Source organism: Manis pentadactyla, chromosome 12 (genome assembly GCF_030020395.1).
Source record: "Manis pentadactyla isolate mManPen7 chromosome 12, mManPen7.hap1, whole genome shotgun sequence".
NCBI lineage: Eukaryota > Metazoa > Chordata > Mammalia > Pholidota > Manidae > Manis > Manis pentadactyla.
In genome coordinates, this window is record NC_080030.1 from 41,887,120 (window position 1) to 41,905,071 (window position 17,952).

Here is a 17,952-nt window from a genome sequence, read left to right on the forward strand (position 1 = left end):
TTCTTGATTTTTTTCTTCTGCAGATGAAGAGTTAGTGTAATTTGACAGATAGGAATTGAGCATTTCTGGATGTGTGGCCAGTGGCTGATGTTGAAAGAGTACCCTTAACGTGTTCCTTCCTGATGGGCGTATTTTCATCTTCTCTAGGACCTCCTCAAAGGCCTGGGGACTGTTAAGGATTCCCTTTTTGTTCTCCATGAGCTGGGGGAGCAACTCAAGCAACAAGTGGATGCTTCAGCAGCAGCAGCCATTCAATCTGATCAGCTCTCTTTGAATCAGCACATATGCGCCCTCGAACAGGCTCTCTGCAAACAGCAGTCTCTGTTGCAGGTACAGAGCTCATATCCAGTGTGTGTTATAAATATGGTATTATATAATATCAGGGACTAAGCACAGGAAAGAAGAATTTTTCCTCATTGAGACAATGTATCATTCAAGACCAAGGAATTAAAATAAATAAACAAACCTGGCAGTTGCAGTGGGAACAAGGGAAAGGTGGGAGTTTTGCACTGTTCTTTACAATGTAATTTTGCCCCCTGACCAATGCCTCTTTCCATGTACTGAGCAAAATACGTACAGTTAATAAACATGAAGTGGCTTTAACATTAACATTCATAGCTTATAAAGCTTTTGCAAGAAACAGAGCATATTTATGTTTGATAATGTATTTTTAAAATATTTTAATTGGTTCATTAATGTTACATAGGAATAATGCTAAGTTTTAGAAGTTACATTAATAAAGATAAGAAAATTTAAATCATGTAGCCTTGTTTCTATAGGAGTGGCATCTTGTGTATAGCAATTTGACACAAGAATATGAAAAATAATTTCATTAGCCAATTGCCCTTTCACTAGATTTCTAAAATCACTTTTCTTTGTGAAAAAAAGGCTGGGGTTCTTGACTATGAAACCTTTACCAAGAGTTTAGAAGTTTTGGAGGCCTGGATAGTAGAAGCTGAAGAAATACTCCAAGGGCAGGACCCTAGCCATTCATCTGACCTCTCCACCATCCAAGAGCGGATGGAAGAACTCAAGGTAAGTGTGTTCATCTGGTAGACCCAGATTGTCTTCTATCTTCTGTCCTCAGAATCTTAAGGACAACTCAGAACTCCTTAAGGAAAACATAGATCTACTTTCCGTTCTGAACTCTCAAGGAAATTCCTGTTAGCGCTGTCTTCCTGCTCTCCTGAGGAGTGAACTGGGGCAATGACCAGGAGCTGATTTTGTTGCCCCTGATGTGAGCCCAGCCAGGAGCAGTCATAGGATTCCACCTCACTCCTCCTCCTCCCTACTGCTAGTCCCTCCCCGTGCCCTGCCGATCACCTCCTTCAAAGCTGCTGAGCCTCCCATCTCCTTCTCTGCCATCATCCACTCCTAGTTCAGGCTTCCTCGTCTCTCTGCAGCAGCCTCCACGGACCTCCTTGCAGCCTCCCCCTCGCCCCCACAACCCACAGCTGCCAGAATGACCTTTTTCTTCCAGAGGGTTTTACTTAATTATGAGCTATTTTAAACATTCAGTAAAGTTAAAAAATAATACAGCAGACATACAAATTTTATCATGCTATTCCTCTGCTTAAACCCCTCTGTGGGTTCCCACTGCCGTCAGGATAAAGATCATTGTGGATCATCAGGCGCCACACAGCCTGGCTTCCACCTTCCTGAGTGTCTTCTTCACCACCGTCCGTCTCATCTCCCAGCCACTCACAAGCCACAGCACTTCCCTGTGTCTGTGTGCATGATGTTCCCCTTTCTGGAATTCTTTCCTTGTCCCCACCAACTCCCTCCCGCCAAAAGGAATAAATTCCTGGTCATTTTATTCAATGTTACTGTCTTAGGAAACCTCCATTTCTGTGCATGGTCAGGCTCCTCAGTGTCACACTTTCACAGCATGCTAATGTTTCAGCAGACCGTTTAATTTGTGATTAGGTGACTATTGTTTTCTCTGCTATTGGAATAGTATCTACTTTCTGTAAGCACCATGAGAAGGGCTGTCATTTCAGTTTTGTTCACGGCTGATGTCTACCCATCTATGTTATGCTATTGGCTTCCACAATCAGAAATATTTATTCTTTTTTTAGGATAATGAGCCTTTTGCAGAGCATGCAAAGAGAAAACACACACAGCCAAAGGTGCCCTGCCATTTTCTCCTTCCCCTAACCAGTTCCCTAGATGGAGTTGCAAAGGTTCACGGGAAAACCACAACAGACAGCTTTGTCCTGTGTTTGAAGGGAGAAAAGTGATCTGAAAGCATAGACCTCTTTCTCAGTTGAGTTGCACCAACTTTGGGGTTGGGGTCAAGGACTTAAAGCTTTTAAGGTAGTGTGTGGTGATTTCAAATCTCAAGTGAGATTGGATTTCATCAAGCAAGGACTGCGAAACTCTTGTTTACCTTGCTATTCCACACACTTGCTCGGTGGCTTTGAGCAATTTACTTAAAGTTCCTGTGCTCCTTTTTCTTCATTGTAAAGTGAGAATAGTAGCAGTACTTACCTGATGGGACTGTTTTGAGAATAAAATGAGTTATTACCTGTAAAGCCTTATAATATGCTTGGTTCATAATAAGTACTCAATAAATGTTAACTATGCCATTATAACTATCATTATTAAGTAACAAAGGACCAGATTAGCATGGATAAATAAAATATAAAGGCCAAGAAACAAGCCTTTTCAGTTGTCAGCATAATTTCATCCTTTAACAGTTCTATCAAGAATTACTTATGAGTAAATAAATCAAGTAAAAACATGAACGACTAAATGTTCTATAAAGGAGAGTGAGTAGCTATAGCAACAATAGCGCAGCAGCAGTTGGAACTGATTAGGAGATGCCGCTCTCTTTGAAGCCCTGGAGAATGTGAGTAAGTGGCCTAGAAGTGCATAGGAGACCAAAGACTAGCTTCTTCCTGCAATCAGAAGTTCACCAAGCATTTTGAAAGAGCTCTGCCTTTTCTGACCATAGTGATGAACCTGTTTTTAAATCTTGCTTTCAGGGACAGATGTTAAAATTCAGCAGCATGGCTCCAGACTTAGACCGTCTCAATGAGCTTGGATATAGGTTACCCCTAAATGATAAGGAAATCAAAAGGATGCAGAGTCTGAACCGGCACTGGTCTCTGATATCCTCGCAGACTACAGAAAGATTCAGGTAGAGTAACCCAGAGATGTTTTGGCAGCTTTTATGTATCAGTAGAAATAAGTTCATGATGTGTGTATATTTATAAATTCTAGGTCTTTCCAGCTAAAAGTGGGAGAAACTCAAATTGTCAATTAGGTTTCCATATTTGATGTACTGTTGCTTTATTGATGTAACAAACTCTTTTACATAAGAATACATTAAAGATACATAAGTTTATCATTTTTAAAACTTACTATGACAATTTCTTTTTCCTTCAGTTATTCTCTTGTAAATTTTTTTTTTAATTTTAGTGCCTAACATGTAAGCTTTGTGGTGGTCACATTAGAATTGGAGGCAGAGAACATGTAATCTAATGTCATATGCTATATTTGATCTAGTTTTGTACACTAAAGATATAATACATAGTGACAACATAACCATTATCTTTTTCCTTTGTTGTGTCAGTAAATTGCAGTCATTTTTACTACAACATCAGACTTTCCTGGAAAAATGTGAAACATGGATGGAATTCCTGGTTCAAACAGAACAAAAATTAGCAGTAGAGATTTCAGGCAATTATCAGCATCTTTTGGAACAGCAGAGAGCACATGAGGTAAGTTATGCCCATAGGTTTTGGGGTAATAAAATTGTTTAAAATCTTTGAAAGATGACGCAAGATGCCGCATGGAGGAATTAAAGTGCTCTGTCTTGTGCCATGTCTGCTCAAATGCATGCATTATTTCTGCCTTCTTTCTTAAGTTGGAGGTTTTGATATCTTAATTACAAAGTATGGTCCAGGTCTTTGCTCCATATTGGGTTATAAGCATGTGGCAGACTTCAATACCCTGCAGTGTATAGTGCCAGAATCATGGGGAAAATCTACTAATAGGGTCGTGGGGAGGGGAATATATTAGGAAATCAAGCCACCAAGTATCTCCAAGTGTAACGTTTTGATTAAATTGCATTAAATTATTTCTGAAGAAATACTGAAAGACAACTAGACACAAAAAGCAAATTAACTAATTTTCTATTAGTCTCTATTTTACTACTTGTTGGTGTAACTAAGTTGCTCTGTATATTTGTGAAACATACACAAATGGGGAGAGAGAGAGAGCATTTACCTAAAATCAAAGAAAAGCTTAATGCAGAACTTAAAAGAAAATGAAATTAATGTTGAAGCATTTTGTTTGAATTTTAAAAATAGAGATTTTAAACGTGTAAGGTCTTTTAAGTCCAGTTTTATTAAGTTAACTGATAATGAAATCAAAGACAATCCAAACTACAATATCACTTCATACCCACTAGGATGGCTACAATGAACAACGTAACAAGTGTTGAGGGTATAGAGAAATTGGAATCCTCATACACTGCTGGTGAAACTGCTTTGGAAAATAGTTGGGCAGTTACTCAAAATGTTAAACATAGTTATCATATTACCCATTAGTTCCACTCCTAGGTATATACCCAAGAGAAATAAAAATATGTGTCTACATGAAAGCTTGACAAGAATATTGTTTGTAGTGGCATTATTCATAATAGCCAAAAAGTGGAAACAACCCAAATAGCAATCAATTGATAGATGAATAAATAAAAGGTAGTAGATCTAAACAATGGACTGCTATTCAGCAATCAAAAGGAGGAGGGTACTGATTCACAGTGCAACATGGATCAACCTTGAAAACATTATGCTGAGAGGAAAGAAGCCAGTCACAAAAGACAGTACATTGCATTGATTCCGTTTACATGAAATGTCGAAAATAGGCAAATCCATAGAGAAAGAAAATAGATTAGTGGTCACCTAGAGCTGGGGGATTGGGAGGAAATGGAGTGAATGCTGTTGAGCATGGAGTATTTGAGGGGATAACGGTCTATGTGGTGTGGTGTTGGATAATGACTGTGGTGATGGTTGCACAGGTCTATACATATAATTAAAGTCATTTAATTATACACTTTAAAAGGTGAGTTGTATGGTATGTGAATTATATCTCAATAAGGCTGTAAAAAACCAATGGAAATAATTTGAAAGACTTCCTGTTGAGTGTTTTAGTAGTGCAATAATTTCGTTAACCGAATTAAATTGAAAAACAGTGAATTCAAAAATGAAGTGTGCTTTATTTCAATTCTTAAACTTTTTAAAAAGTCTTAAGCTACTCTCTTTCTGAATATAGGCCATTTTCTACATACAAAATAAACCAGAATACAGATTTGTGCTAACTAGCTTTAATACTGATTTTGAAAGAAAGAGTGAAAAAGTAATTATACATTTAGTCAGGTTTGGTAAGCAAAAACTAAACTTTATGTGTACCTTAATTGATTGTTTAAAAATACATTATTTCTACCCTGCAGGATTTCATATATATCCTGATTGAACTGAAGATATTTTTCATAGCCTTGATAAAACTACCATTTTTGGAAAATTATTACAGACCTGTTCATTAAAATTTGGAACTCTGAAATATGTTCTTTTTCTTTCTTTTTTTTTTTAATGATAGTTGTTTCAAGCAGAGATGTTCAGCCGTCAGCAGATTTTGCACTCAATCATTATTGATGGGCAGCATCTTCTAGAACAAGGTCAAGTTGATGACAGGTAGGATCTTTGATATGATATTATAAAGAAAGGTTCCAGTAAATTAGTCATTTTCTTTTTAATGAGCAGATTAGAGGGCACATATCCAATCTTCCTAAGGCAATTGTACAGCAGCAGAGCCTCAGTAATTGGAGGAAAAGCTTGTCTGAATCTCTGAAATGACTGAGCATTGAATCTTTTTTAAGAACTGCTATTATATTATATGAAGGACATAGAGTAATTGGAAATCACCTGGCCAACCTTCTCTAGTTGTCTGTAGGAGACTGGAATTAATAAAGAGATCAGAATGAATCATATTGATGGTGTATCAGTGGTTTATAAACAGATGCTTCTAATATCCTCAGACAATTATAGAAATTTTATTCCTCAAAGAAAACACAGAGATCTCTAAACCATCTCTCTTACTTATAGATGAAAACTTAAGGCCCAGAAATGAGAACTAATTTTACCAAGGTCATGTAACTAAGTAACAGCCAAATCAAGCCTAGACCACATGTCTAGTTTCTAGTCAGAACCAGCCAGCCTTTCCATACCATGATAATTCCTACGGATTTGAACATGGTTTGCTACCACAAGTCTATTTACACTCAACCTGAAATTGTGCTTCCTCTTCATTTACTTAGCAGACTATCTCTTCATTAAAAATACAGAAGTAAAATCTAGCTCCTCTTTAGATTTATGGTATGTGAATTGATGATTTGCACTATATTTACATTTCCTAGGAATAATTTGTATTCTATTCCATCTACTTTCTGTGGTCACATTTGAAGTATAAATATCATTTCTTTTTTTTAATGTGCATCTTTCCCATATTTGGGCCCGTAGTTGTGGTTATGATTATTATTTTTAAAAATAGAAAATATCTTTGCTTTTATTAAGAAGTTTTTTTACTGTTTTGGAAACCATTCCAATTTTAAGTGAATATTTCTTTGGAAATACATGAAAGATTTTCATGGTTAAACTTGGAACGACAAAATGTGATACCATATTTATTCCACTCCAAGTAAGCCAAACTTATATGTGAGATTTATGGAGAATTTAAACCTTCAAAATAAAACCAATTCAAATGTAGTTAAATTACCTTTTGCCTTATCTGCTTTTAGCCAACTCTATAACAATATTATAAAAGTTGGAGTCATTAAATAAGATAAAACTTGAAATTCAGACACAAGCCAACATCTATTAAATTTTAGATGTTAAGGAAAAACACCAAACAGATGAAAATGAGAGGGTTGGCCCCCAGGATAATTGTGGAAGTTAGAAGTGAAAAAAAAAAAATCCAGATTAGAGCATGTTGGTGATTGGAAGGTCCCAGATTACAAAAGTGTTATGTTTTAAAGGTTCATTTACAAGTTTTGTTTTTTAGAGTTCAAGTTGAGCAGTGGGAACAGTATCATGTTTTCAGTAGTTCCTAATGCTGGCAGGTAGCTCAGGACAGCTCAGGTCTACAAAGTGAGGGGGACAGCTCCCCAAATCCTGGATGGTTACCTAATAGGGAAGCAATATGTAGGCACTTTTCACGTTCCAGGACATTCTCAAGCCTGGGGTTATATGTTTTCAGAGATGATAGATGAACTTGTAACTTTTAGGGAAGTCTCATAACCCTAAGTCATACTGCAGTTAGATTATAAATATCAGAATTCCCTTTTAAAATCTGAAGCAGTAATAACACATTTGGCTACAAAAATCAAAGTCATAGTGGCCCTAGATAATAGGGGCTATCAAGAATACAGGAGTCCCGAATAATAAGTCCAAGTCATATTTGAAGTGACTCTCAAGAGAGAATCGTTTTATCTAGGGAAGAAAAGCAAAAAACTAATAAAAGAGAAAAAAACAAGTACTGTTACACTTTAGCAGTCAAATGTGTAAATAGCATTGTAATATACAAAGAATCTCATTCCATTTGATACTGCACAAACCAGTTGTAGAGCCCCAAGTTGAATGTTAAAGAAAACTGAATGAAGAACTACCAACCTTTTTCAAAGGTAGGAAGAATGAACTAAAAGATCTTAGATAATTTAGAAATTGAGAAAGTTTAAGTAAAATTTACTTTCTCTAAGTAAATGGACAACTTTATATAGACAGTGATGACTAGATTGTTTTCACTTTTTAAGAATAAAGCAATGTGGGCTTAAAATGTAGAAGGGACAATGTAGGTTAATCAGGATAATTTGTTTAAGATTAGGGCTGTTTATTTTGATGGGAGTACTGACGGTTTGTGAAGTACAGTTCAAAAAAGACATTTAAAAATAACAAGTTTATTTAAGTGGTTTATGATAGCTATTGCTGAGTTCATCCAAAGTGGTTTATAATTCTAGCAGAAGACAGAGGTTGTAAATAAGCTTTGGTCCTCGTTTTCTCCTGCTGTAGCCCACACGAGATGCTGTCGCCTGTGGCAGACCCTGCCGTTGCATCTGTGGCCCTTTGCTCCCTCCCCTCCCATGCACTCAGGCAGAAAATAAGTGACAATGGTCTTACAGAAATTCCTTCAGCCTGTGCTGAGACATAAAAACACTCGCTGCTTGTAAACACCAATAGTTTAACTGTTAATAATTCTTCAAATTACTAACAACTGACCTGATAACAGATCATGGCATCATATTTGAAAATCTCTGCACGAGATCACTTCTCTGAGCTCACATTCATTGGATGATTGTGTAACTACATCCAGGATAACAGTGTTTTTCCCCTGTGTAACCGTTTTGCCAGGGATGAATTCAACCTGAAGTTGACACTTCTCAGTAATCAGTGGCAGGGAGTGATTCGCAGGGCCCAGCAGAGGAGGGGCATCATTGACAGCCAGATTCGCCAGTGGCAGCGCTATAGGGAGATGGCAGAAAAGCTTCGGAAATGGTTGGTTGAAGTGTCCTATCTACCCACGAGTGGTCTCGGAAGCGTCCCAATACCACTGCAACAAGCAAGGAACCTCTTTGATGAAGTGCAGGTAAAGTGCAAGACATGCTGTTTGTAAACCTCTTCTACATTTCCACTGCACACTTTACCCCAGCCTCAATTCTTCAGAAGGATTCTGGAGTGACACTGGAATGAGGACAAGCATTATTCTCAGATGTCAACAGAAATATATAAAATGATTGCATTACAAAGTCCCTTTTTAATGATGATGGTATGGAAAGTCCCAGCTTTCTCAAAGGCTCCATCCACTTCACAGGCCTCTCAGCAGCTCACTGAATCCCAGCATGGATGGAAAGGGAGGAAAAGTTTGCATTGATTATATACATTTTACTCACGAGCAATTTAATCATGTAACAACTATTCTAGTAAAGATAAAAGGCTCAGTCCTGTTTGAGCTCTTAACCCCTTGCTTTCACCAGCCTGGGAATGGGGGACTCCAGCCTCTGAGATGGGTACCTCATCACGCTCTGCTCGGCCCTCCAGTGTAGATCATGGGCCCCTCTTCCTTTGATGGTCACGTCCTCTGCTTCCTCCTCCCCCCTCACTCCTCTGGGAGAGGCTTCAACTACCCCTCACCAGCAGAGAAGGGCCAAATTAACATCTGGTCAAATTCATCTCCTGAACTTTACATTCATGTATTCAGCTGCCTTTTAGATTTACATCTGTGTGTATCACCGATGCAGTGTGTGTCTGCATAAGTCAGTGGAGCCTGTGATCTCTGGACCATCCCTTCTGGATTAGTCCTTTCCCATGTCCCCAGTCTGAGGGAATATTAGCACCAGCTGGCTGCTCTATCAGTCAGGGGTGCTAGAGTCATTCTAGAGCTTTGCTCTACTCTTTCTCACCTTCCCCATATCTAAAATGCCTCAGGTTTCCAGCCCTACTGCTACTACCTTAGATTAGGTGCTAATGATTTCTTGCCTAGATAGATAGGAGCTTCCTAACCTTAGTATGTCTAATATATGCCCTTCTTCCATTCTGCTTTTCCACTTTCTTCCCTATTGCTGAGTGCTTTAATCCATACACTTTACTTCCCTGCTTAACATTCTTATGTGAACCTGGGCCACTTTTACTATAAAAACCAAATTCCTATGGAAGGCGTGGTCTTGCCTCATCTTGTACCACTCTTTTATGTGCATTCTATTTTCCAGCTCCTAAAAACTGTGTCCAGTATCCTGAATTCACTATATTTAACTTGTATAGTGAATTTGCCCATCCTCATTTTTCTGTGTGGTGGAAGGCATCATCTCCCTGACTCCTGGCCCTCATCACACCAGGTCCTTCTTATTAATCTGGTTTTGTTCACATGCTTTTCAAAATTCATGAAGCCTTTACCACTTTGGAGAATCCTCTCTGTACGTCCCATGTAGATTAGATATTTGAGCACTGGTCTTGAATTTAGGTAGTTTGTATCCAGTAAGCATCACAAATGCTTTCTGCAGGGGAATAAAAAGATGTCATAAATCTTGAAAAAAAGTAACAGTGTTTCCTGTGCATCAGTCTTATAGAACAATTTGCATATTGCATTGTGACTCTATTTAACTTGGGGACAGAAACTAAGCCTCTCCCTGTTGAATGATCACTCATCTATACATTGCTTCATTCATGCACAAAGTAATAGTTCAGTAAATGCTGGATGGATAAAAGAGGGCATGTTATGTATGCAAAAATTTAGTTATTTATTCAGTTTATTTTGTAGATTCCACATATAAGTGAAATCATATGGCATTTCTTTTTCTGTCTGACTTACTTCACTTAGCATAATAGTCTATAGATACATCCATGTTGTTCCAAATGGTAAGATTTCATCCTGAGTAAATTCCATTGTATATTTGTACCACATCTTTTAGATCCAGTCATCTATCAGTAGACATTTAAGTTGCTTCCATATTTTAACGATTATAAATAATGCTGTGGAAAACATGAGAGTATATATATCAAGTTATATCAAGTTAGTGATTCTGTTTCTTCAGGTAAATTCCCAGAAGTAGAATTGTTGGATAGTATGGTATTTCTATCTTTAGTTTTTTTGAGAAACCTCAGTACTGCTTTCCATAATGGCTGTACCAGTTTAAAATGCCACAGCAGTATGCGAGGGTTCCCTTTTCTCCACATCCTTGCCAACACTTGTTATTTCTTGTCTTGTTGATATTAACCACTCTTGACAGGTACGAGATGGTATCTCATTATGGTTTTGATTTGCATTTCCCTGATGATTAGTGATGTTGAGCATCTTTTCATATGTCTGTTGGACATCAGTATGTCTTCTTTGTAAAAATGTCTATTCAGGTTCTCTGCCCATTTTTCAATTGGATTATTTTGGTTGTTTTGTTTTTGGTTTTGTTTTGGTGTTGAGTTGTAGGAGTTCTTCATATATTTTGGATATTAGCCCCTATTGGATATATCATTTTCAAATATATTCTACACGGTAGGCTGCCTTTTCATATCTTTTTTTCTTTGATGATTTCCTTTGCTGTGCAGATGGTTTTTAGTATAATGTAGTCCCATTTGATTATTTTTGCTTTTGTTTCCCTTGCCTGGGAAGATATATCCAGAAAGAAACAGTTAATGCTGGTGTTTAAGAATGTAATGCCTTTGTTTTCTTCTAGGAGTTTTATTGTGTCAGGTCTTATATTTAGGTCTTTAATTCATTTCAGGTCTATTTTTGTGTTTGGTGTAAGCCAGTGATCCAGTTTCATTCTTTTGTATGTAGCTGTCCAGTTTCTCCAACACCATTTATTGAAAAGATTGTCTTTTCTCCATTGTATATTCCTGCCTCCTTTGTCATGTATTAGTCGACCATATAGGCATTTGGAAAAAGCGTTTATTTCTGGTCCCTCTGTTGTTCTGTTCCATTGATCTATGTATCTGTTCTTATGCTAGTACCATACTGTTTTGATTACTGTAGTTTTTGTGGAATAGTTTGAAATCAGGGAGTGTGGTATTCCCAGTTTATCTTTCATAAGACTGCTTTGGATATTCAGGGTCTTTCGTAGTTCCATACAAATTTTAAAATTATTTGCCTTAGTGCTGTGAAAAATGCCATTGATATTTTGATAGGGATTGTATTGAATCTGTAGATTGCTTTGGGCAAAATGGCCAATTTTAACAATAATAATTCTTCCTATCCATGAGCATGGAATATCTTTCCATTTTTTGTGTGTCTTTTTCAGTTTCTTTCATCAATGTCTTGTAGTTTTCAGAGTACAGGTCTTTTACTTCTTTGGTTAGACTTATTCCTAGGCATTTTATCCTTTTTGATACAATTATAAATGAGATTGATTTCTTAATTTCTCTTTCTGTTAGTTTGCCATTTGTATACAGGAATGCAATAGATTTCTATATATTGATTTTGTATCCTGTGATTTTACTGAAATCATGTATCCTAATAGTTTTTTAGTGGAGTCTTTAAGGTTTTCTGTACATAGTATCATGTCAACTGCAGCTAATGACAATTTTACTCTTTCCTTACCAGTTTGGATGATTTTTATTTCTTTTTCTTGTCTGATTGCTATGGCTAGGCTTCCAGTACTATGTTGAATATAAATGGTGAAATTCGACATCCTTGTCTTATTTGTAACTCTAGAGGAAAAACTTTCAGGTTTTGCCATTGAGTATGATGTTAGCTGTGAGTCTGTCATATACGGCTTTTATTATATTGAGATATGTTCCCTCTACACCCACTTTGTTGAGTTTTTTATCGTGAATCAATGCTAAATTTTGTCAAATGCTTTTTTAGCATCTGTTGAGATGATCATATGGTTTTTATCTTTCCTTTTGTTAATGTGGTATATCATTTTGACTGATTTGCAGATATTGAACCATCCGCAATGGTTATTTAAAAACACTTATAATAGGGAAACATTGAAAAAAAGGATTGAGAAAGTAAAAAGCTGTGGTTCCTTTTAGTTCAAAGAAAAAGTGTTCCTGCGACAGCAAGGCAGCTACATCCTAACCATGGAGGCTGGCAAGCAGCTCCTGCTCTCTGCTGACAATGGGGCCGAGGCTGCCTTGCAAGCTGAGCTCACTGAAATCCAAGAGAAATGGAAATCAGCCAGTATATGTCTGGAAGAACAGAAGAAAAAACTGGCCTTCTTGTTGAAAGTAAGTTCAACTCTTTCCTCCTGTATTCGTAATGCAATTTAAGAAGCCCTTTTAATAGTTGAGCTGTTCCCACTGTTATCTTGCAAATCAAGTAATAGAAAGTCATTGTCATCCCTGCCATATTTTGACCCCCTATGTCTTTTTTAAGACTTTGTCCTGCCTCACATAAACTGGAAAATTTCTGTTTTCAGCAGTTTGTCTTCCAGGAAAATTCCCCAACAAAGTAATTTTAAGTCTAATAAGACCGTCCAAGTGATGAGTTCTGATTAATGGTCAGTGCTGAGCCTGGAGCCATGTTATGACTTTATAAATTCAGACAAGAATTTGAAGAGTAGACTCCACTCCCTAATCTAAGGCTCTAAAGTGGTTTTCAAGATTGGTATCTCTTATTTTATAGCAGGGTAAAACCTATCCAAGAAGATACTCTTGATTTGATCTTAGCTTATTCAAACACGTTATAAGATAAAATCTCTGGGAAGTATGTTAGGCCTTTGGTCGGATAAAGATAGCCTACTGATCACACAGCAAGTTTAGAGAAATGTAGATTTATCCAGACCTCCCACAATACACTTTTTTCTCCCCCACTTTCCAATTTTGTGTATAATACATAACTAAATCAACAGTTGAAAAAGGACATGGGCTGTAACTTATATAAACCCAAGTTAAAACCATAATAAACCAAGTAACCTGGTTAACTCAACCTATTTAAACCTTAGTTTCCTCATCTGTTGAGAAGATATGATTATACCTCCTTTACATGGCATTACGAGGATTTAATGAAATAACGAAAGTAAATTATGTGGCAAGTACCCAGCATATACTGAACACTCAATAAATGACAGTAATTATCATTGTTGATGTTATTATCATTTTTAAAAAGTGAACACAGCTAAATACTAGTTTTGTATATGTTGATAATCACCAACACTTGAATGAGATTGTCTATTAAATTTGGATTGTCACTTTTTTGGATCAGAGGTGATGACTAAAGTTAATAGAATATTTTTTGCTTTTTTTAATGCTTAATATGTGCACACCCATTGGGTTTAGTCTATTGAATCTTATTTCATAATACATTACCTTAGCAAACAGTCAAAAATACCACTGGACATCTGTTGAAGAGCTATTATTTATACACAGCACAATTCATCAGTAATGCAATATGCCTAATTCTTTTTTTTTCTTCTCGCTTTCGGGAAAGGATTAAAAACAGTGAAACTCATTCTGTAGAGAACATGTTAATCATATATATTTTTTTATTTGTGATGTGATTTTTGGACACATTCCTATGACAGTAAGGCGAGATGGCTGAGTCACTGCGTCTGCTTCTCTTGTCAGGCTATTTGTTGATATATATAAAACATCCTCTCTGATAGATGTTTGCAGACCATGACATTTGGTTATTTCCTAGTAATTCATGTAGAATCTAAGCCGTTTTGGAAAGGGGAATCCCTATTCTTTCCCTCTTAAAGTTTATTTTATTTTGAGTCATACACTGCGCCCTATTTGCCTAAGAAGGTCTTTGTGAAGATAAATTTCTAATGTTGATACAGCCTCATTTTAGTGTGTGTCTTTTCACTGCAGCTATAATGTTTTTCTATTTTTAGCTCTTAGTTTAATGCTCTGAGTAAACATGCCAAAATATAGTCATTGTAGTTCTATACCCTGCATGTTCACCAGCTTTAGTGTCATATCCTAATTCTGTGATAAAAAATAAGAGGCGGGTCTTTTCTCTTTTAGATTGGTGAACCTTTAGTGGCTGCATGTTGATAGGTTTCAGAGTGTGTGATGGTTTGACAGAATGCTGTTCTATTTAGTAGAAGAGGCTGTTTATCTCCCCTCACCATGCTTAGCATTGATGAACTAAGTGTAGGCTGGGAGCATGGACATATTTTAACAAAGGGGAATTGGAACCAATCTGTCCAAGACAGGCAATTGTTTTGTTTTTTGTTCTTTTTGTTTTTGTTTTTTGTCCTTTTGTTTTCTGGTAAGTGGGAAGAGGGAATGCCCTCTAGGAAGTTCCTTGAAGGAAAGAGAAGTTGGGCCAAAGTCTCAGTTCATATAGAAACCAAAAGACATTTTGAGTTGGGAGGCACTTTAGTCAACACTTCTTAACGAAGACAGTTGTGCTGATAGCACCTACGGGTCATGATGCTAAAAGTAGGTCATCAGGAGAGAAGATAGAAAGAGTCCAGACAAGAAAAGCCCCATCATGATGAAAGAGATAATGTGAAGGAAAATGCAATATGATTTGCCACCATGCTAACTACTGAAAGCAATTCTAGTTTTCTTTCTTTGGAGCTCAGTAATTTAAGTTGTGGAAAGTGACCACTGGAGAGAGTTACTGGGGAGGGGAGAGGCTAGGAATGGGGATTGTAAGGCAAAATTAAAGAGATTTGTTTAGTTGATGTTAATTTGCCTTGGTACTGAGATACCAGATATGAGTTAATTTGTAGACTGAATGCTGTAAAGAATCAAATCTCCATGATGGTTCGTTTAATGTTTCTCTTTTTTTTTCAATTACAAAAGAAATACATGGACCTGATAAAAAAAATTCAGATGATCATTGAAGTATGTAGAGTAAAAAGTGAAATTTCCCCCACATAACTGCCCAAACCCTATTATTTCCCTAGAAGTAACCATTGTTACCAGTTCAGTGTGTAACCTTCCAAAACATAACCCCATAATACATATATATCTATTTCTTGTAGGTATCTACCACATCTGTACTACTGCTCTCTACCACTTACCTGCTATAATTTCAAGATCATTCTCAGGTCTTGGCCACTAGATACATATTTGTTTAAATTTTGTATTATCTCACTTTCCCCATTTATTGATTGGTTTGGGTTTCTCTCTCTTATAGTTTGGGTTTCTATGTCTTATAGTTAAACCTTTGTTACACATGTTTCAATACTATTAAGATAAAGCCAGTTAAATGTCATGCCTTTTGTAGTTGTGTTTCTGTTTCTGTAATAATTCAAATGTGTGTGCCTCACGCTGTTCATATATTGATTGAATCAGTCAGGGTTATATTATTTTTACACTTCAACTCCTCTTCCTCAAAAGTTTTTCATCTCAGAGAGATTCCATATCCTCTTTTTTATTTCTCCCTTACAGCACATTTGAGAAAGGACACGGGAGGAATTACAGATGGGGTTAGGGAAGAAGAGGTGCTGTGAGTCTACTCTCACCTCGGCAGATAGATTCAGACTCTGATAACATAGTTGAGTACCTATAATATTCTGGGCATTGTACTGGGTGCCTCGTACTTGACACCCCTTGCTTCCTTTCACCCTCCAACAAGCGTAGGAAGCTGGTATTATTTGCATTTTCATAGGGAAAAGTAAGACATAGCATGTTACCTGCTTAAAGTCATGTATATAATAAGAGTTCAGAACTCAACCTTCTGATGCCACCTGCTGCAACACTGAGTGGACACATCTTCACATTATTCATCAGTGTAACTTTAATTCTTTCTCTGGGAATTAAAAGTATTTTCCTTTTTTTTTTTTTCAATTGCCTACTCCCATGGGCAAAAAAATCCATGAACTTTCTTTGTCCTCCCATTGCAGGACTGGGAAAAATGTGAGAACGGAATAGCTGATTCTCTGGAGAAACTACGAACTTTCAAAAAGAAGCTTTCCCAACCTCTCCCTGATCACCACGAAGAGCTCCATGCGGAGCAAATGCATTGCAAGGTAATTACTGGATTGAGCCTTTAACTGTCACCTACCTGTGTGCTTCTGCTTGTAATAATGTCTTTGAAAGCAAGCCAGTCAAACTCTGACAGCAGTCTACATGTAGATGCAAGTTCCTGGTATATTTCCTTAGGAAAAATAACTCTGGTGAAACTTGGCTGTTGAGGTATTGCAGTTGATGAAATTATAGACCAGTTTATAAATTACTTTAAGTAAATGAACACGTAACTCATGACATTAAAAGATATTTAAAAGCTGAGTCAAAAACAATAAAAGGAATCTTTTTAAAGTGTCTACACTGGAGAATCATTCTAGCAGAAGAATCTAATTGACAGAAGGCTCAGCAGCCCGGAAGTTCTGTAGACACTGTCCCTTGGAGGAGCACACCCTGCCTTCCAGACTCTTCTGTAAGGAAAATATAGGAACTGCAAATATCTGATCTCAGTTACTGCATGGAGACACACAATCCTTCAGTTACACCCTCACTCTTTAATTATTTAAAAATTATGATCAGTACCTCAAATCATACTTGGAAGCAAATTAGTAGCTAATACAGATCACTCCTCATATCATGAGCTTTCTGAGACCAACATGATTTGGTGGCTGTAGGACTTTTTTTCATTCATTCCGATATAGCCACGTGGAGTGCTGAGTGATATACAGATCAAAACTACCTTTAAAACATCTTTTTGAAAAACATTATACATGTCCTCAAATTATAAGAAATTATACATGTCCATGTCATTTGCAAATCACTACACTACAATAATACTGTTTAAAATTTCATGCATGCTAAGGTGAATTATATTTTAATTAGAAGTTCTCAGCTTCACTTTGACTAAGAAGTTGCGAGCATTTTAAGAAAGATTAATTTCAGAGAAGTCTAGAAATCATGAAAACTGTGGCTATAAAAATTATTCCTTGGTATTAAAATTCAAGGATAGTCTTTGAAACTTGAAAGGCAAACTTAGGAAAAAATCAAAGATGGTATACCATCATGGATAGTAACTGAGTGAAATATCTTGACATATAAATCAGAAGCATGCAAAGATTAGAAAGTTTGTTTTAAATCCACAGTTATAAATTTATAACAAAGGAGTAAAGAAAACCTCAATAATGATAAACAGGCATTTATTGGGCTCCGCCTGTGTGCCACTGACCATACCTACCAGTGTTAGCTCAGTCATCATGAGCACAAGCTCATGAGGACAATCTGTTATTTCCTTTTCATAGATGTGGAAACAGAGGTTTCTAGAAGTTTAATAACTTTTCAGAGTTAACAAAAATCAGGGTTGCCTAGATCCAGAAGTTATATTTTTACCACATGGATTCATCTAAGGGAGCCCATGAGCCTGAAACAATTGGTTTCTGGTGATGGTGTTTGTTTCTTTTTTGATCCATATACCAAATCTGTTGTTAAGTCGGGAGCTGGAGATTGGTATAAAATGAGGAAAAGCTTTACATTGATCTGACAATTTAATACGTCTATGGATATGCACAGAACTGCATATTTAATGCACCTGGAGAGATTGGTC

The 17,952-nt window shown here is 36.8% G+C and overlaps 1 protein-coding gene across 14 annotated transcripts in view; it reads left to right on the forward strand.

Moving 5' to 3' along the window:
• The window catches only part of SYNE1 (spectrin repeat containing nuclear envelope protein 1), a 419,767-nt gene that overhangs the window by 331,640 nt on the left and 70,175 nt on the right, over nt 1-17,952 (forward strand). For all 14 annotated transcript variants that reach the window (XM_057489084.1, XM_057489085.1, XM_057489094.1 and 11 more), the window contains 8 exons: nt 148-330; nt 889-1,035; nt 2,988-3,142; nt 3,578-3,725; nt 5,605-5,699; nt 8,409-8,643; nt 12,522-12,716; nt 16,292-16,417. In XM_057489084.1, coding sequence (XP_057345067.1) covers nt 148-330; nt 889-1,035; nt 2,988-3,142; nt 3,578-3,725; nt 5,605-5,699; nt 8,409-8,643; nt 12,522-12,716; nt 16,292-16,417 — 1,284 coding nt within the window. The remainder of the gene's footprint in view (nt 1-147; nt 331-888; nt 1,036-2,987; nt 3,143-3,577; nt 3,726-5,604; nt 5,700-8,408; nt 8,644-12,521; nt 12,717-16,291; nt 16,418-17,952) is intronic.